The sequence below is a fragment of the Cydia amplana genome, chromosome 20 (assembly GCF_948474715.1).
Source record: "Cydia amplana chromosome 20, ilCydAmpl1.1, whole genome shotgun sequence".
Lineage (NCBI taxonomy): Eukaryota > Metazoa > Arthropoda > Insecta > Lepidoptera > Tortricidae > Cydia > Cydia amplana.
This window is the reverse complement of record NC_086088.1, coordinates 2,775,504-2,796,556: the sequence shown is the minus strand read 5'-3', so window position 1 is coordinate 2,796,556 and position 21,053 is coordinate 2,775,504. Positions and strand designations below refer to the sequence as shown.

Sequence of the window (21,053 nt, the reverse complement as noted above, 5' to 3'; positions counted from 1 at the left end):
CGGCAAAAACATCGTTACTCTGTATCCGCATAAATATCGGATCGGATCGCTTAAAAATATTTGATTACTCATAAAAATCAAAATTATGTGATTACTCTCATCTGGCATAAATATCTCTCCAATGTGTATGCAAATACATCGGATGGCAGAGGGACCGCCTATATATCTGACACGAAATTATGAAATATGTCATCAATCGGCAAAAATGAAACATACCTGGATAGCATAGAGCCTTACATTGTTTGAAGTGATTTGACAATTCACGAAAAGAGTGCAGACTTGTCATTGCATATGTCTGTCTCACATATTTCATTTGCAATTTTAAATTGTGACATAATTCAGGTAGACTTTTAATAGACAATGTGTAATAAACCTCCTTCTTACATAAAAAAGAATGATGAAGAGGTCAACCTGTGAGACTGACAAGGACAAACAATAATAGCGCTTTCGCTGCTACTCCTACTGAAAGATACATAAGACTATCCCGTTTTGTCATTTCCCCCACCCCTCATGCCAGATCCAGTTATATACTAAATTTATGATTGCAATACGTTACAATTCAAAATTATATCCAGTTTATTCCGTCAAATCGATGATAGAATATAATGTGAGACAGACATATACAATGACAAGTTGGCACTCTTTTCGTGAATTGTCAAATCACTTTATACAATTTACGGCTCTATACTAAACATGTATGGTTCGTTTTTAAAGGTCGATAACATATTTGTGATTTTCCAACGTGTCAGATAAATAGGCGGTCTGTCGTCCATCCGATGTATTTGCTTTTACAGTGGAGAGATATTTATTCCAGATGAGAGTAATCACATAATTTTGAATTTTATGAGTAATCAAATATTTTTAAGCGACCCGATCCGATATTTATGCGGATACGGACTAACGATATTTTTGCTGGTCACAAAGGATCACATATTTTTACCGAGGTAGTGTCGTCATATACTTATGCCTCCAATGGAGCATCAGATATTTTTGCACGGCTGCCCATAGTCATTTATTTATGCTGGTGACTGTACATCCTGGTCCGATAATACGATAAACAAACTAATTAAGGCACATTTTTCTTAAAAAAAGCGGCCAAGTGCGAGTCGGACTCGCCCATGAAGGGTTCCGTATTTAGGCGATTTAACGCGTTATAAAAAAAAACTACTTGCTAGATCTCGTTCAAACCAATTTTCGGTGGAAGTTTACATGGTAATGTACATCATATATTTTTTTTAGTTTTATCATTCTCTTATTTTAGAAGTTAGGGGGGGGGGGGGGGGGCAAACATTTTACCACTTTGGAAGTGTCTCTCGCGCAAACTATTCAGTTTAGAATAAAATGATATTAGAAAACTTAATATCATTTTTGAAGACCTATCCATAGATACCCCACACGTATGGGTTTGATGAAAAAAAAAATTTTGAGTTTCAGTTCGAAGTATGGGGAACCCCAAAAATTTATTGTTTTTTTTTTTCTATTTTTGTGTGAAAATCTTAATGCGGTTCACAGAATACATCTACTTACCAAGTTTCAACAGTATACTTCTTATAGTTTCGGAGAAAAGTGGCTGTGACATACGGACGGACAGACAGACGGACAGACAGACGGACAGACAGACGGACAGACAGACATGACGAATCTATAAGGGTTCCGTTTTTTGCCATTTGGCTACGGAACCCTAAAAACACGTACCTAAGTATCTATTAAAAAAAAATTCAATCGTTTAACAAAAACAAAATGAATTATAATTTTATAATCGAAACGGGATTCAATCGTTAACGCTTCCGTGGCGTAGCGTAGGTATTAGGTAGTCATCTCTCTCTCTCTCGTCTTCCATATTATTGCGACAGTGCCACGTGCGTTTCGTTCGCTACGGAACGTACTATTGGCATGTTGGCTACGCCTGCAGACCAAAATAATAAACGCAAGTGCACGGAATTAAGTCTCGTTTCAGTTTTAAAATTACCTATGAGTACAACAATAGTAGATTGTTAACCAAGGGATGAAAGGCACTCATTTCTGCCGAGGTAGTTAGTCCGAGGCTGAAATGATGCCTTTCACCCGAGTTAAACACTCTACTTTTTATTTCGAATACGAGGAAAGTAAAATTCATGTGTTTCTTTAAAAACATGAAGTAGAATTTTTTATACTAAACCTTGAGGGCACTTTCAATTAACAATTTAGGCAAAAGTATCGTTATTAATGGAATGGGGAGTTAAATATCAGAATGGAAATTGTATAACAAATCCATTTAAACCCAAATTTCACTGCTTATCACAAAAAAATATATAGTCGTACTTGGAACGTAAAATGCTCTAGTGCAGAAACGTATCTATATCTGCTATATCTGCACACCTTGTAGATAAACAATGACCCTCTTTCAGAGCATTAGAAATGAAAAATCACGTAATGACAGCGAGATTTGAAATTAGTACCTATTCTATTTGCGTACCGATAGCAAGTTAAACCACCAATTGCAAGATGAACAAAAAGTTCCTTCAAGTTTTCTTTAGGTAATTTTATTTACTTTATATCGTGCGCATAAGTCATTGGCTCATGAATTCATACTGTCGCCTATGGAAACCTGCAATGTACACCAAAGAGGCTGCAAGTATGATACCCTTTTTTTAATAAATAAATATTATAGAACTTTCTTACTCATTGACTAAGTCCCACAGTAAGCTCAAGAAGGCTTGTGTTGTCTCTCAGACAACGATATATATAATAACAAATACATAGAAAACACCCAAAACTCAGGACAGGAACGAATATCTGTGCTCATCACACAAATAAATACCCTTACCGGGATTCGAACCCAGGACCGCGGCATCACAGGCAGGGTCACTACCCACTAGGCCAGAGTCGTCTTTAAGATGGAAGTACGCTCTTTTCTTTTTGAAAGTTTGAACTTTGAAGTTCGTACCGGTCCGGAAACATAGTTAGCGACAGTTAATTCCACAGCCAAGGCAGAAGCAGGCGCACTGTGCATATTTCTAAGGCCCAAGATACATTTGTAAGTTTTACTTACGTAAGTAGGGACACAGCTATACTACAGAATGAGAGATGAATATCGTATTTCATTCTAACAAATAGCTCTGTCCCTACTTACGTAAATAAAACTTACAAGTGTATCTCAGGCCTACGGATTTCCTACCATCTAAGTGGTGAGGATTATAATCTTGTTCTAATGTGAACGTGTGAATGTATAAGTACAGGTGCTCAAAGACATGTGAAGCACTTTAACTCCTTGACAATAGAGGCGTGTTCAGACATTTGTGAGCGGCTTGGCCACTCTGATATATCTGATGGCGACTGTATACTAACGGAAGTGATTGCCCGAATAAAATAAAAAGACACAACATACATGCACTAATGAAGATGAAAGTAACGTTTCTTTTTTATCGAGATCAAATATCACCTGATGTATATCGACATTATATCATTTCATTCTTTATGTATCGGGTTGCGGCCGTTGCGGGCTCGCAAGTACAATTGGGCTAAAATTTTATTATTATTCAAATTTAAAATGTTTTATTTGCAAATATAGGTAGTACATACAGTAATGGTAATCTTACAACAAGTGGTGTCGCTATATTTGACCAACAGGCATGCAAAAAACATATGTACATATGTAGAAATGATTTCAATTTTAAACATATCATTACTCTAATAAATATAGGTTGTCTACGGGAGAGGGGTTGCGACTCCCGCTCTGGGTCGTACCTGGTTCAACAGATCTCCATTGCAGTGCAGCGAGGAAACGCTGCAGGCATCATGGGGACTTTTGAGCCGGGTACGATGCAGGGTGGAGGCGCATATTAGACGTTTTTTAGTTTAATTATTAGTTTTAATTATTATGTTTTTATTATTATTAATGTTTGTAGGTTGTCTTAAATCTAAATTAAAATAATGTGCAGAAAATATGAATATTAATTAAGATAATAATATTGACTAATTTGAATTTTGCTTAAGTCTTTCACTAACAGGAGCAATCAGAAGTACCTCTGTATATTTCAATATCTTTCAAATACTAAGTATGCTCAATTTTATTTGTTTATTTAAACTTTATTGCACGATATCAAAATTGTACAAATGGCGGACTTAATATCTTTCTTTTGACGAACGCCATGAGCATGAAGCATACATCCCGCCTGATGGAAAGTAGTAAATGTAGCCTATAAACTAAAATAGATATTATGATACACCAAAGAAAAAGTGACCAAGTCCACTGGTGTGGCGGTGACGGGAATCGAACCCGCGTCTATAGCTTACGCGGCTAAACGACGCGCGACGGAGGGGAAGACTCGAGTTCGATTCCTGCCTCGGCCACCGGTGGACTTGTGGCCTGTACGGCTACCATCAGTTTGGCACTGACATAAACGCCATCGAGAACGTAATTTACTTTCTATACATCTCGCTCGTACTCGCATATTAGTACGAACGAGATGTATAGAAAGTAAATTACGTTCTCGATGGCGTTTATGTCAGTTTTGACATTGTCAGTGACTCATGGTACGGGCTCTAATTCGAACTTTAAGATACGTCTAGAAACAATATGGATTAGATAAATGCCAGTGTCAAATGTAACGTTTCTTCAAACAAAAACGTCACTTTTGACACTGACACATCTTATCCATATCGTTTCTAGATCTATTAATCGACGTATCTTAAAGTTCGAATCGGACAGTTGGTCACTTTTTCTTTGGGTATAATATCTATTTCAGTTTATAATTTATATACATATAAATATACCTATCATAAAAATAATTTGTTTTGTTCTCTACTTGGGTAGCCTACAGGCCTGCTTTAATAACGCTGGCGGTACACCGAGAAATTCAGTAAAATGCTGCAAATGATGTTAAAGGTATGAAAATCGGTAAGATTGATCTTTAGAACATTTGAAACAATTTGACCCGAAGTACCAACAAATAAAAAAAATGAGAGGAGTTTTGCGTAATTTTTTTTTGTATCGAATAAAAATTTTTGTTCAGAAACCTATCGTGCGTGGTATTAAACGAAAGGGCTTTCTGAGCCGATTCTAAAAAATATAACACATCACTTCAGTCATTTTTTTTTATTATAGTAAAAATAATTTTCAAAATATACTTAGTTTGGGCTTCTCCAGATACAATACCGTTCAATATTTTTTTGTAAAATATACTTGAAATTATAGGTAATATCAATATCCTCAATTATCTAATCCTAATAAAGCAATTTTGAAAATTTTGACACTTAGTTTTTTTTTTTAATTTTTCAATTTTACACACATTGTTTCAAATGTCGTAAAGATCAATCGTACCAATTTTCATACCTTTTACACCATTTGCAGCGTTTTGTGTATCGAGCACAATCCGATTTGAACCCACGATTTTTAACTACCTGACTGACACTATAAAAGGCTAAACGCCTGTAACCCCAACAGTGATGTATTGACAACGGACACACCTCTCAGTAAGGTTAAACACAGTCCTTAATTAGATTAAGAAAGCATGAAATGATTGAGCAATCTAAACTTTTTACCATTTCCGATGTCGATACCTTTTACTATTTATTTACGAACCGGTCGAAAGTAATCGCGCTGCCGAACAATGACTCGATCAATTTTGCTCTTTTACGTTTTCTGACGGTTTTTCTTACTTTTTGTACCCGGCAGTCAGTATAAAACAAATTGGACGGTGCAGTTCAAGCATCAGTTGAATGGCGCCATTCAACGATATGACTACAAACCTGTAGAGCGACATAGAACAGTGTGTCAGTGACAAAATGTTCGTGAAAAGTGTACTTGTGACTGTTGTTGTGTGCGTGCATCTATCAAAAGCTGTTATAGATGGAACCGAATCGAATACGATATCCGAACTGCCGAAAAATATATCGGAAAGAGCTGGAAGATTTTTGCATAAAGACTGTAATAGCAGTCTAAGTGCTAAATGTTTGAAAGTTCATGTGCTATCGTTTATAGAGGATCTAAGCTCTCGCGATGAGCTTTCTCTTCTACCAGGGTTAAGTATTGTGAAGGAAAATAGAACTATAAACTCATCGACTCCTGAGGAATTAGCAGCGGAATTAGCCAGGCAGTTCCCTGGGAAGCCTGAAGAGAAATTAAACAGGTTCCTGTTGCATCGTCTCCAAGACTATTTGGATGGGCATTCTTTGAAGTACAGGCTGTTGGATCCAGAGACTTCTGAAGAAGCTATGAGTATGTCTAAAGGGGATCCGGCTTCTGTTGGGAGGAAAAGCGGTGGCGGTGGTGGACTCGGCGGTGGCAAAGGCGGCGGTGGATTGCTGGCGGCCGCTATGATGATGAAAGGTATGGATATAATCAAAATACTCATGTAATTGGATTTTGGGTCATCCCAATCTCAACATACCCATAGAATTATGTAAGAAAGATTGTCGGATAATATTTGCTTATTTTTTTATTTCTTTACCATTTTCAGTAACAATATGATCATTTTATATGAATATACTAATCAAAGATGGTCAGAGATGTAAATGTGCTAATATATAAAGCCAACATGCCAACATTAATTTGTAATATATTATGTAACAATATTATAAAATATTTTTCAATTAATCAATTAATCAAATCATTTTACACTTAGAAAACTTATCATGAGATAACCCTGTAAATCCTTGAGCATATGTATTTTGATTTACATGGTAAGTATTCTATCAAATAAAACGATTAAAACGGATTATATCGCGTATATTGAATTCTATACCTACTTTAGAAAAAATACGAGTAATACTTGTGTTCATAAAATTCCTGATGGGATAATTTTACATTTATTTGTGTTTATCGTATTATTCATTACACCTACAGACATATACATAATATGTAAAGTATCATTCTATGGAACTTGCTATGTAAACAAAAGCAGGCGTGGCTCACTCCGCGATTTCGTCGCGTCGCAACAAGTACCTACAAGTACATCCGTCCCACACCAATTTTGGTGGCTAGCCATAGACCGCGCGTGGCGCTTGCGCCACCTAGCGGTCATATCTATCGTAAGCGTTTTGTTAGAGAGTGAATCTTCTGTACCTAGTACTATTATTTATTCTGTGACAAAAGTCACTAATAAATTCATCGTTCAGAGACAATATCAATATGGCGGTTTGTTTACATAGTTCCATAGAATAACACTTTATCTATGGAGTAGGCAGAATAGGTGTAATTTTACTTATATGTGACGTTATCTATGAAAAGGGACCTTACTGTCGATGGCGCTTCCTATCTCTATTTTCTTTTCTACAGGAGCTTTAGCAGCAGCAGCTCTTGGTGCCCTGGCCCTACTAGCTGGCAAAGCTCTCATGGCTGCCCTAATGTCCCTCCTCCTATCGGCCCTAGTAGGCCTCAAGGGGCACGGCGGAGGAGGCAAGACTACGTACGAGATCCACGCGAAACCTGAGGTCTCCCATCATCACTCGCATAGTCACGAGGAACATCACGAACATGAACACGGACATCACGGCGGATACAGAAGGGCATATGAACCTGATGCTTATAGCAGCTATATGCCGTATGGGACCTCCAGTACTAGCTCGTAAATATAGTGTCACACTCGGAACCTGATGCTTATAGCAGCTATATGCCGTATGGGACCTCCAGTACTAGCTCGTAAATCTAGTGTCACACTCGGAACCTGATGCCTATAGCAGCTATATGCCGTATGGGACCTCCAGTACTAGCTCGTAAATCTAGTGTCACGCTCGTTACATTTCTTATTGGTTAAAGTCAAATACAGGTCTAGGTTTTAAGTGGTATGTTGAAAAAACTATTTATATTGATTTCGAAAAACGGTTTTGTCATTTGGAATTGGCACTTAACTGTGTTTGAGTTGAATGCATGCCAAATATTTCTTAGCTTTTAGTAATTTATTGATTAGTTAAGTATTTATTTTATTTGTTGTGAATTGTTTATTTATTGCAGGTACGTTGGGTGTGTTAAAGTTTTATTTATTTCGGTTTTCATAATATTTTTCTTCTTTTTCCCACCGTAGAAATACCTACACCACGTTTTATTAAATATGTAGTAAGACTATAAATTATATATATTATAATTTTACTTTTTAGTATTATTTATTTTCTTAAATTTTCTGCCATTTATGTATGTTTATGCATTACTTATGTAGATAATATGTACCTACTTATGTCTAAATTATTATATTATTTTTTACTCTTGTAATATATAGGTATACATAATATACACATACAGTATCTATTCCATATTTATAATGTGTATTATTTTATTTATGTCATATTATAAGCGGTATATATAACTGTGATATATTATTATTTTTAGAATATTTTTTGTAACCATGTGATAATTATGCATTTCTCCTTGTACCAAAAAATCTTTTCTTTATTATTGTTATAATAAGAAATATTTATTTCATATATTTTATTTTCTTATTAATAAATGATTTGTTTTGCAATATTGTTGTTTTACTTCGTTAAATAAATAAAAGTACCTATTTTTTTTTCTTACCATCCTTACCTAGTTTAGGGTCCTTAGAATTGTTTTGAAAACGACTACTAGTAAAACAAAAGCATTTGGCAAGCAAAACTTGAAACTTCTAACCAAAAAAAAACAGCGATTACTTATAAAAATCTAATTTAAATAAGCTATATTCGAATTGTTACCGACGCCCGGTAACACAAATAGGTACTAATTTTGGCGGATTCTATTTATATAATATCTTCAATATCCTTTCTCAAATTAAAAGCTCTGTTTTTCCACATTGACATGTTTATTTATTCTATCACCAAGGCAACGTCAAAATCATGAATATAGGTAAAGAGTAAAAATGTAGGTTTCAGTAAGAAGTCCGCAACACGAATAATAATTTATAGTTAGTCTAAACCAAAATAAACTCCTTGTACGAGGGCTGTTTGATAAGTACCCGTTTTCCAAATGTATTAATATCACGGGCCGAAAATATGTATACAATCGTTTTAAGCCATTTTTCAGAGGTGGGAAAATTTAAAAAAAAAACAGCATTCTTTTGTTTTTTTCTCATTTGACAGCGATTCAGTGAAAGCGTGAACTTAAAATTGTGAAAATGGAGAAAGAGCAGTATCGGTCTGTAATTAGATTCTTGTTTTTGGAAGGAAAAACATGTGATGAAATAAAAGTAAGAATGCAAGCGGTTTACCATGAATGTGCTCCTTCTATGACAACCGTCAGATACTGGTTTAACGAGTTTAAGCGGGGGAGAACAACCGTCTTTGATGAGGATCGCCCAGGCCGCCCAATTGAGGTGACTACAGACGATATGGTTAAGAAAATTGAAAATATCGTTTTAGCCGACCGCCGAATTGAACTTCGACAAATCGTTGATGCTGTAAATGTTCCAATCGAGCGGGTACAAAACATATTAGAAGAAAAATTGGGTATGAAGACAGTATCGGCGAGGTGGGTGCCGCGTTTACTCACGGAGGAGCAAAAACGGAACCGACTGACTACTTCGGAGCAGTGTTTGGCCGTGTTCAAACGTAACCCGAAGGAGTTTCTGCGTCGTTTCGTGATCGTAGACGAAACGTGGGTCACCACTACCCCCCGGAAATGAAAGGGCAGTCGAAGCAGTGGATTTTACCGGGTGAACCTGCGCGAAAGATAGCAAAAATCGTTCCATCGGCTGGAAAGGTCATGGCGACCGATACATATTGAGTTCTTAGAAAAGGGGAAAACGATAACAGGGCAGTACTATGCCAATTTATTGGATGAATTTGACGCTGGGTTGAAGGACAAACGACCCCATTTAAAAAATAAAAAAGTACTGTCTCATCACGACAACGCACCAGCTCATTCGTCTAGAGTTGTGATGGCTAAATTAACACAATTACGGTACGCCCTATTGCCTTACCCCCCGTATTCTCCAGATTTGACCCCATGCGATTTATTTTTGTTTCCCAACCTGAAAAAATGGCTCGGTGGTAAGCGATTTGGATCAAATGACGAAGTCATTGCCGCCACAGAGGCCTATTTTAATGACTTTCCGAAATCATACTTTTTGGATGGTTTATTGAAGCTTGAATATAGGTGGAACAAGTGTATAGAGTTAAAAGGAGACTATGAAGAAAAATAAATGCATATAAACAAAAACAACTGATTATTTTTTTCATAAACGGGTACTTATCAAACAGCCCTCGTAATAAGGCGACAATTGTGACGAGTCTGTGCGGAAAGACAAGAGTCATAGAATGTATTGGATCCCATATATTTCACGACTCTTCTCTTTCCGCACAGACTATAAGTATATATATATATTTGACGTCGACTGTACGTTTTAACCACAAGGTTATTATCAATCAGTTAGTCTTCTTTCTTATCATTTATGATACTTGCAGATTTCATTCACGAGTTGCGGTTCACATGAGTTATAAACATCTAGAATTGTCTACAAAACAATAGGGGGTATTACTGCAATGTTCTGCCGCTTGAGTGCAGCACTAGCACCCATCGTAAACCATAGAGTAACTTATACATACTGTGTCTTAAACTGTTTTTTGACAAGTTTTCACAGACAATAAAATATGACATTGATACATCATGGCGGTTTGTTTAGAAAGGGTCTACCGGGACACACGAAAATCGAAACTCGGCTATCTGCCTCTTCATCGCTCGAATAATTATGCAAGAGTGATAGAGAGGTTAGATAACAAGATTTCGACTCTCTCGTTTACGGTAGACTCTTAGATTGTGACGGATTATGGAAGTGGCGCCCCCTACGCAGATTTATTCCCTATTTTAGATGTACGAAAGGCTTTTAGAGCCTTTGCCAGAGTCAAAAAGCTACTTTGTTGGTAATAGGAACAATTTTTTAATACGTCGTCGGTACAAGCATACGACCTGCCTGATGCCTGATAGTAAGCAGTCACTGTAGCGTATAGACGCCTGTAACTCCTGAGGTGTTACATGCGCGTTGCCGACCTTAAAACAACGCACCCTCTTTGTAAAGCATATTGATGACAATTCATACGTTACATTTGAAAAGCACCCTCATTCCAAAAAAACTAGAAAGTAGAACCCAAACTGAAAGCAATCAGGGTAAACAGTAGGATGGGTACTTCTTAGAATCATAGCTCTATAACATCATCCATCTAACATTCAATTGACACATAGTTAACACAACAAAGAAACAAACAAGACCCTATCACCTTCATAACAAGGCTTATATCGCAAAATCCAATATCGCACAAAACTCCGTGGTTGTCGCTAACTCCTACCCTTAGGCAACCGCAAAATGACGTATTACTTGAAGACTAAATGACATGTTTTCACCCACATACCTTGACATTTGACCTAAAATCCCATTGAAGAAACGTAAATAAATAACGCTAACCCACTGTTTTGTTTTTCATTTGTTTTCTTATGGCCTTACGGGATGGCTTTCATAGTGATTTTAACTGCGACTCTTGCTATAGTTAATGCAAATATAATAAAAAATGACGTAGCCAATAATAGTGACATTATTAGTGTTGAAATTGATAATTCGGCTGATGCTTTCAAAGGTGTATATACGGAATGTTTTATATATTTATCGTATTCTTGCTTACAGAAGAAAACGCTTTTGTATTTAAGAGCGTTGAACAATTTGACCGAAGTTTCGGTGATAGGAGATTATGTTAAATTTGGTAAGTGCTTAAATTTACAGTTCTCCTATTATTTTAGTAACTAAGGCCCGATTTGCACATTATTTAAAACCTATTAAATAAATGAGAGTTCATTACATTAGCTACTTGCGTTTGGTAGCACTTATCACTAGGTAATCAATGTCTAAATCGGGCCTAAAATAGAAACTATAGGAATCACTGAAAACAATAATTTCAAATACAATTATTGTTTTCAGTGATTCCAAGTTTAGGAGTCATCTACCTATTATCAGCTACCTACATTATTTACAATTATAGGTACTTTAATTTTTTTTTTTACTGTTTTAATTATTGAAATGAATTGCGATTACTCGTACTCCACCGATAAGAGCACAGCTCTTAAGTTATGATGATGATGATGAAACTGTTTTAATTATTTGGATAAACTTAAGAATTTGGATACTACATAACTACTTGCAGTTAAAATAAACAACATAACCGAAATTGATCATAACACCATCGAGGATCCAGATATACGAAGTAACTCGGAAGGATTGTCTTTGGATATCGATAATGCTGTCAATAACTTCTTCGACAACCACATACTGCGTTTCAAGGCGTTGGGAAAAGACATAGCTATGTCACACACTGGTAAGTTATTTTCACTCGTTATAGTAATATCATAGAGAAATTTAGTAAGACAAGAGTGCTCACTCCACACATCAGTTTTGGTACCAAAAAGACTATTAATTTCAGTGTCTACATCTAGCATCGAGTAGCAAAACTATCAGTACCTACTGCTACATCTATTGTCAAGTACTCGATGCTAGATGTAGACACTGAAATTAATAGTCTTTTTGGTACCAAAACTGATGTATGGAGTGAGCGATCTATGTATTGTTTTCTCTATGGTAATATCTAGAACAGAGTACGAGTTAGGTTCTCGTTATATGGAAAGATTAGTTATCATAATTATATGGAGGTTTCAAACCATCGTTGGATATTTTTTTGTCGTCAGTACAATTTATCGTATTAAATTGTTACACTTCTCTAAATTTCTAATCAAGGGCAAATGCCATGAAAAAATTAACACGGGAAATAGATTATGTTTGCGTGAGCAGACTAGTGAAAATCTTATTAAGTACTTGGCTCTATAGATATAACTGGTTCAAATTTTTAGGTATCTACGTCATAGAGGTCTCCGAGATCTGAGAAGGACATAGGGTAGTTTTTATCCCAAAAATCACCCTTTAAGGGGGTAAAAAGGGGGGTGGAAGTTTGTATGGGGAATCGTTAAAAAGCAGATTGGGTAAAAATAAGCTACCCAAATTACTAACTCCACGCAGACGAAGTCGCAGGCAAAAGCTAGTGGGTTATTATTCTTATGTTTCAGTTGACGAATTCGTGGGTAGAAAGAAACGTAAAGGAGGGGGTGGGGGTGGGGGTGGAGGGGGTCACGATGACGGCAAGAAGAAAATGATGATGATGGCGATGATGTGTATGAAGATGAAGATGATGATGGTAAGATAGATCCCAATTACAATAATATCTGATGGGAGACCGAGCTTTGCTCTAAATAAGTTTTTGGCAAAAATTTAATTTCTGGTGATCAAAAAAGATGCTTGATTTTTTTTGTGTGCTAAGCTGATAGATAGGCCAATTCAGTATGGTAACATTTACTATCGTTAGATCTTTGAATGGAATAAAAAAAAATGTAATGCCAAGAAAGATAAAATTACCCAGTGGCATTAATTTTTTTTTTTAATTCCATTATAAGATCTAACGATAGTAAATGTTACCATACTGAATTGGCCTATCTACCTATCAGCTTAGCACACAAAAAAAAATCAAGCATCTACCGCAATAATTCACGTCACCATAAATAAAAATCTCATCGTACTCGGCGATAGGTGAAAAATTAAAAAAAAATCATAACTCCGAAAATACGAAAAATCGCGGAACATACATGGGGGTGATTCAGATAGCGCTCTAAGTCCTCTACCTCCCAGCTTCAGTATATCACTACTTCTTGGGACACCTTGTATATATTATACAAGAATTGCTCGTTTAAAGGTATTAGATATTGCTAGCATAGTCCCCATTAGAATACACATCAATATGAACAAAAATTATAAAGGGTGAGTTACCCGAGTGACTTCATAGGTAAAATTTTAATAGACCCCGTACCATGAGTCACTGACAGTGTCAAAACTGACATATACGCTTTCGAGAACGTAATTTACTTTCTATACATCTCGTTTGCACTAATATGCGAGTACGAGCGAGATGCATAGAAAGTAAATTACGTTCTCGATGGCGTTTATGTCAGTGCCAAACTGGTGGTAGCCACACAAAAGTATATTTTCAGAGTAATTGACGTAAAACATTAAAAATTGAAATTATTTACCTATTTCAGGCACAAATCCCATACATGTAGTGTTACTTAGTACAAAAATATAACTTAACTAGCTACATCAATGTTAGTGTACAATAATATAAAAGAATAAATACCTAAAACGACTTATTAATACTATTTATTTTGATAATGCGTTGGGTTCATGTAATTGATTCCTAAATAACTGTCTATTCTCTGCTAGGCGATATAACTAACTATTACGGCTCAGCGACCCAAAGAGGATCTTGGCCTCCGAAACGAGAGCACGCCATTTTTCCCGATCCTGCTCCGTTTCCTGCCAATTATCGGCTTGAAGCTGACGCAGATCCGCTTCCACACTGTCTCCCCAGCGGTATCTGGGCCGACCTACCGGGCGGCCACCAGTCGGTCTTCCCAGCAGGGATGTTGCGAATATCCGCATCCGCATCCGCAACCGCGGAACTTCCGCATTATTTTCAACATCCGCATCCGCATAAAATCGATGCGGATTTCATGCGGATGCGGATGTGGAACAGTTCGGTACAGGAACGTCTTAGCATCGGCGTAAGTGCTAGACTGCTAGGTAATTTAGTCATTAGCCATAAAACCCTATTAGAAATTAGCAGTCAAGCGTGAGTGGGACTTAATGTACGGAACCCTGGGAACGCGAGTCCGATTCGCACTTGGCCGGTTTTTTGAAATAAAAATGACTAAAATGTAATATTTGACGTATTTTATGTACCTATCTTGGCATCCGCATCCGCATCCGCATCCGCGGATGTGAGCCTTTAAAAATCCGCATCCGCATCCGCATCCGCGGATGTCAAAAAATCGGCATCCGCAACATCCCTGCTTCCCAGGTACGCCCTCTTGGCAGCTCGCTCCCACTCCCATTCTCAATAGGTGCCCGAACCAGCGAAGTCTGTGGGATGTGCTAGGCGATATACTCGTAGTTTTTAAACACCATTGTTTTTGATGATGTTTCCTTCCAGATGATCCCGGCAATGATGGGTATGATGGGGATGATGTCGTTCAAGGGCATGATGTTCAGCATGATGACCTTTATGATGTCAAAGGCGAGTATCGTTTTAATTCATTGACATAGATATATAGGGACTGGCTTTACGGGCAATAATAATGAGGCATAACAGGGGCCAGTACAGCGGTGTGAAATCGCTACAACGCGATTGGTTGATGAGTTGCGCGCGATTGGTTGACGAGTTCGCATTACGCGCGCTATTGGTCGCAACTAGTCGCGTTAGACTGCACGATTGGCTGGAATTCGTGGGTAGCACCGCTGAACTAGTACGATGTTTAGTGCCCCATTAGCCCGTCCTTAGATATTATACGTTATAAGTTATTGTCAAAACGGTTCAAAGGCACGGCAATAATTACAAGTTTAATGCCTTATTTACGTAATAACGATGAAATTAATGTTTTCTTTTTTCAGATGATGTTATTAATGAAAATTCTAGAAAAGAAAGGAGGGGGTGGTGGTGGAGGAGGCGGCGGGGGTGGTGACGTAAGACGCCATAGATTACTTTTTTTATATAACATGAAATAATAATTTTAAGTACTTGTACAGTTACACAACGAACGCCGTAAAAGGGCGTTTTTTTTTTGTTGCCCCTACACTTTTTTTTCAAATTTGGGTTTTTTCTGTTATTTCCACTCAGAATCACGAGCTCTTTCTATCCTAATAGGAGAAAAAAAGTGTCCCAAAATTTCCATACATTTTTCGATCTTTCCATTCCGCGACCGCCATACAAAGTCTATGAAAAATGGTGACGGAATGGAAATAAAACCCTTAGGACACTTTTTTTCTCCTATTAGGATAGAAAGAGCTCGTGATTCTGAGTAGAAATAACATAAAAAATCCCAAATTTGACAAAAAAGTGTAGGGGACAACAAAAAAAAACGCCCAAAAGTATCTGGCCGCGTAGCCAACGTGCCAATCGCTTACGCTCCGTAGCGATCGAAACACAACTGTCACTGTCGCACTAATATGGAAGAGTGATAGAGAGACACCAAGCGATTCGATGGCGAAGCGCAAACAATCGTCACCTTGGCTAGGCCGCCTGACACGACACGATCTTTTTTGTAGAGCCATAAGAGCGTGTCACATTTTGCAGCCTTCGAAAATTAACATAAATTATTGCGGGTGACTGTCCAAATGTCCACAATACAAACGGCTTAATAAAATTACTGACCAGTGTCATCAGGTACTCGTATTCGTACGTTATCTAAGCTCACAGTTAATATATGTACTTATATGCCAATACATAGATACCTAGGTAGATAGGTTTATTTTATAGATACCTAGTCAAATACAAAAGCCACCTAATATAAATATAGTTACTAATAGTATAACAATCTGTGCTTATCGTTATTACTTTATCTTTATAACTTATAACCATAAAGATAATTATATTATTGATACCACGTACCTACTACCTACTACCTGCTACGTACTACCTGCTGTTGATTATGCACTGGGTTATACTATTATACTACTACTACTGCTACTACCTAGCGATGGTTCAAGGACTCAATCTGGTATAAAGAACCTATCTAGCGATGGTTCAAGTATATCGAAACAAACAAACCAGTTATTACCTAATTGTAACGCCTGGTATGATTCATGAGCAACGTTTGTAAACAGAAATGTAGTCGAAACTTTATTATTTTTATTTAAGAAGGAGTTAGTAAGAAATCTGAGCGCTAGTTTCTGTAGGAATTTGTAATGAATTGAAAAAAAAAATTACTTCAAAATAGTTATTTTCGATACAAGTGCGAAAAAGAGGAAATTCGAAACGAGTGGCGATAAATTAAAACACGACCGAAGGGAGTACTACGAAGGGGGTAGTACGAGTGAAGGGAGTAGGACTGTAAATGTCATTTACAGTACATATGGGGCTACTTTTCCGTACTAGTGCGTAAAATATCACTTTTCGTGCGTATGTCGAAACTTTAAAGTGCCATATGTACTGTAAAACGTTGTTCGATACACGTGCGAATAGGTAATTCGCAACTCGTGTCGATTTAAAACACTCCATTCGGTCGTGTTTTAATTTATCGCCACTCGTTTCGAATTTCCTCTTTTTCGCACTTGTATCGAAAATAACTATTTCAGGTAGGTTACCTTAGCAGGAGGCGTTAGGCTTTTAGATTAGATACGGTCATTTGCCATTTCATACCTTGTCACAGTGATAATAATGTAAGGTATAGGTAGTGACTTTCACAATGTGACAATTAAGGTACAAATTGATAAAGAAATCAATGTTCTGCCTATACACCGAAGTTTTATTGGCCGAATTTCACTTGCCAACCAAATTTTCGCAGATGATTTAATTTGGCAAACAACTTTCGGCAAATTTCCATTATCATAACATTTAACTTGGTAGAATTATTGTTAAATAGCTTATAGTTGTGACATATAACATTTGGAACATTACATTCGTCAAATTATTTAATTGGATATACTTATATTTATTAATATAATAACGTCTATTCATTTGACAGAGTCAAGATTAGGTAAGGACAAGGTTAGGTTAACTGCGACCAAATAGAACCGACTTTTTTTCATCGCACGATGTTAACCTATAAAAACTAAGTATATTATATGTTTTGTATTAGACTTACGAAATAAATTTGCTAGCTTAAACACAAAGTTGCTAATTGTTAGGTTGGGAAATCATACGAATTATTGTGCTGAGTTGCCACTTGATCATTTGTCATAATGAAATTATGCGAAAAATTGGTTGCGAAATGACATTCTGCAAAATAATTTTCGGCAATGACTTACAGAACCGAATTCTCTTAACTTTACAATACATTTCCTTGGTTATATTTTTATGGTATTTTATGGTATTATCAAGAAACAACTAAACATCTTTTCTAAGGAATATAGAGAATTATGTGCTAAAATATTTATCAAATGTCCCAACTTTTCCCAGGGTTGGGCAGCAGGAGGCGGCGGCGGCGGAGCTTGGATGCCAGCAGGTATTATACCAGTCTAACACAATACACACAAGTCTCTAAAAGCTATAGAATAAAAGTTCCAATTTGACCAGGTGGACAAGACTACAGCGGCGGCGGTGGCGGCGGTTACGACGCAAACGGACAATGGCAAAGCAGGTCCATCATCGAAAACGAAAAAAACGAACCTATAATATCTTACGTCACGCCTTTAGTCAGATATAATAACAATGCAAATGGAAAGAAACCGTATTTTACGATTAAAAATTTAAACGACGAGGTTATTAAAGCTAATGTTCAATCAAGAGAAAGAAGAGACATTGTCAATGGCTTAGAAAGACAACTACAAAAGAATAAGACTGAAAATCATCAAAACGAACAGTTTATAAATGCAAACGTGAAATCAATGGATACAAAAACGCCTAACGACGTTTTTCAAAGTCAAGAGATCATAGAAAATGCAGAACTTGAATCCAAAGAACCTGAGAATAATAATAATAAAGCAGAGGAAAAGAAATATTCAACACTAAATAATATAAACGATGAAATTTTAGACGTGAATAGTGCACCAAGGATAAGAAGAACGCGGGATAACTTGCAAAGACAATCTACTACGAAAAACGTAGAAAAAGAAACAAAAGATCCAATCATATCGTACATTACACCGTTAGTAAGATATAACTCTAACGGAAAACCGTATTCAATAATAAAGAACCTAAACAATGACGTTATCAAAAGAACTATAAAATCAAGGGAGAAGAGAGGAATAATAGATGTCTTACAAAATACTTACCAGTACTGGATAAACCAAGTTCTTGGGTCGCGATATAAAAACAAACTCAACTATCCAAAATACAAAATTGTAAATGGAGTGAAGTACGTTTACTATCCTTTAAGGTATATCCATAAAGCTAAGAAGCCTAAAGTTTTAACTGATGGTAAGCCAGAAGAAGTTAAAACAATAATAACGGCTGAGGATTTCAATAAAGGCGAAATAGTAGAAGGGCCAGTAGAAAGTAGAATGCATAAGAAAAGGCTTACAAAAATGAAAGACAATGTAAGCGAAACGGTAGACGATAATCCGTGGGAATGACTATATTATTTGATGAAGTTTTATGTATTGGAAAACATCGTTGAACCGGACTTCAGAGCGTTTATATTTTTATAAACAAATATATTTTGAGATAGATACTTGTGAACAAGACAAGAGCGCGTAGATACTATTGTATGATTACTACTTATAAAAAATATTATGATGTTAAGTAATATGTTACGTGTTGACGTTATTATGTTAGATACATAGTTATTATTATGTTGACATGTAAGTATCTATTAATACGAGTCAATTAAATTGGTAAGCCTCGATATTTTTTTTTCACTTATATCCTTTGATTACAGCGCCATCTTTCGTATACGTGAGAAACTATTTGGTCAGTAACTACTGAGATAAATGGCAGCTATCTCACTACGTTCTTAACGATGATTCAAGATGGAACGAATAGAAACAGCATTGTTCGTTTAACTTTCACCTCATTTAGCGGTTCCAAGATGAAACAATATTATTATTATTATTTTAATTTAGTGCTCCTCCTTCCATCCTCAATAGTATGATAATTTCAAACAGTATTATATATCCGATATGGTCTAGTGGCTAGGATACCTGGCTCTCACCCAGGAGGCTCGGGTTCGATTCCCGGTATCGGAATAGCTTTTTGTTTTTTATTTACTTCAAATTTGTTCCGAGGCTCAGACAAAATTAAAGTAAATTCTAGGCACAAAAATATTGTGAAAGGTATAAATATGTATTTAATATTTGTAAGTTTTACTTCAAAAATTTAATTTTTGGTTTGAAGCTTGAATGCCGACTGTACTTCCCCTATGTTTCTGGGGCACTGTATGGAGAGATAATAAGTTGTTTTATTTACCTGCAAACAATATTAATTATCCCAAGAGTAATTAGATTGGTGATGAAAGTATAAACATCACATGGTCGAAAATTGGTTTGCAAAATTTGTTAAGTTTGATTAATTATGTTGTTTTTATTATGTATTGTTGTCGAGTAGTAGTAGTAGTCAACAATTTATTGCACAAAACATACACATAACACAGAGAATACAGTAAATGTGTACAAAGTCGAACTTATCCCGTTAATGGCTCTCTTCCAGCTAACTTTAAAAAGACTGAGAGAGATTCATACGAAATAGTAGTCAAAGTACATTACGGCAAGACCTTGTTTTTGTACCATATTATATTAATTTAATAAATTATTAAAGAAGTAAAAGCTTGGAAAGTTACCAAGATCACTTACTTTATTCAACTTGTCTACATTAATTATTAATTAATTAATTTATAAATCGCAAGCGTCACGTCATCCAGTAACCGTGATCCGTGATATATGATTTTAAAGATTTTTGATGGAACTACGGCCCAAATAATACGAAATAAATTCCCATACGATGAATGGTACAAAATAATTTCCATATGAAAATATGGGTAAAAAATTAATTAATTAAAAATTAAAAAATACGACTGCAGTTTAAAAGCGAACTGAAAAGCTAAAAATAAATTTAGTTATGTTAGTTACTCAACTTAATGAATGTAAATTAGAATATAAGTGTCCAGTCAGGGTCATAAACAGCAAATGCAAAAGTTTAGGCTCATTTAGGATCGTCACTGTACCTGTATATTTTATTTCAATTGCAGTCGGGGACCTTGATGTATTAAAATTTTCCCATTTAAAAGGTCCCCGACTGCAATCAAAATAAAATACACAGGTACAGTCACGATCCTAAATGATCCTAAACTTTTGCATTTGCTGTTAATGACCCTGACTGAACACTTATATTCTAATTTACATTCATTAAGTTGAGTAACTAACATAACTAAATTTATTTTTAGCTTTTCAGTTCGCTTTTAAACTGCAGTCGTATTTTTTAATTTTTAATTAATTATTTTTATTTTATACATTTTAGTGATCATACAAACTAACTATATTTTTATGGTTTAAGGCAATGTAGTTCCTTCAAGGAGATTTCATCATGCTCATTTTTGACACGTTACCATGAAACGTGCTTGAAAACCTAAATAGGTCGGACCCAAAAAC

The 21,053-nt window shown here is 36.1% G+C and overlaps 2 protein-coding genes and 1 non-coding gene across 3 annotated transcripts; all 3 read left to right on the top strand.

The window, feature by feature from the left end:
* Positions 1–5,631: 5,631 nt before the first annotated feature.
* On the top strand, positions 5,632–7,551 carry LOC134657701 (uncharacterized). The gene is made up of 2 exons (XM_063513264.1): positions 5,632–6,310; positions 7,259–7,551. The coding sequence occupies exons 1-2, from the start codon at positions 5,767–5,769 to the stop codon at positions 7,549–7,551; spliced, it is 837 nt and encodes a 278-aa protein (XP_063369334.1). The 5' UTR covers positions 5,632–5,766.
* A 3,514-nt stretch (positions 7,552–11,065) lies between these two features.
* On the top strand, positions 11,066–19,177 carry LOC134657700 (uncharacterized). The gene is made up of 7 exons (XM_063513263.1): positions 11,066–11,069; positions 12,079–12,249; positions 12,992–13,119; positions 14,965–15,048; positions 15,423–15,494; positions 17,929–17,974; positions 18,046–19,177. The coding sequence occupies exons 1-7, from the start codon at positions 11,066–11,068 to the stop codon at positions 19,041–19,043; spliced, it is 1,503 nt and encodes a 500-aa protein (XP_063369333.1). The 3' UTR covers positions 19,044–19,177.
* A 406-nt stretch (positions 19,178–19,583) lies between these two features.
* On the top strand, positions 19,584–19,655 carry Trnae-cuc (transfer RNA glutamic acid (anticodon CUC)). The gene has a single exon. It is a non-coding gene; the product is annotated as a tRNA-Glu (tRNA).
* The last annotated feature ends 1,398 nt before the right edge of the window (positions 19,656–21,053 follow it).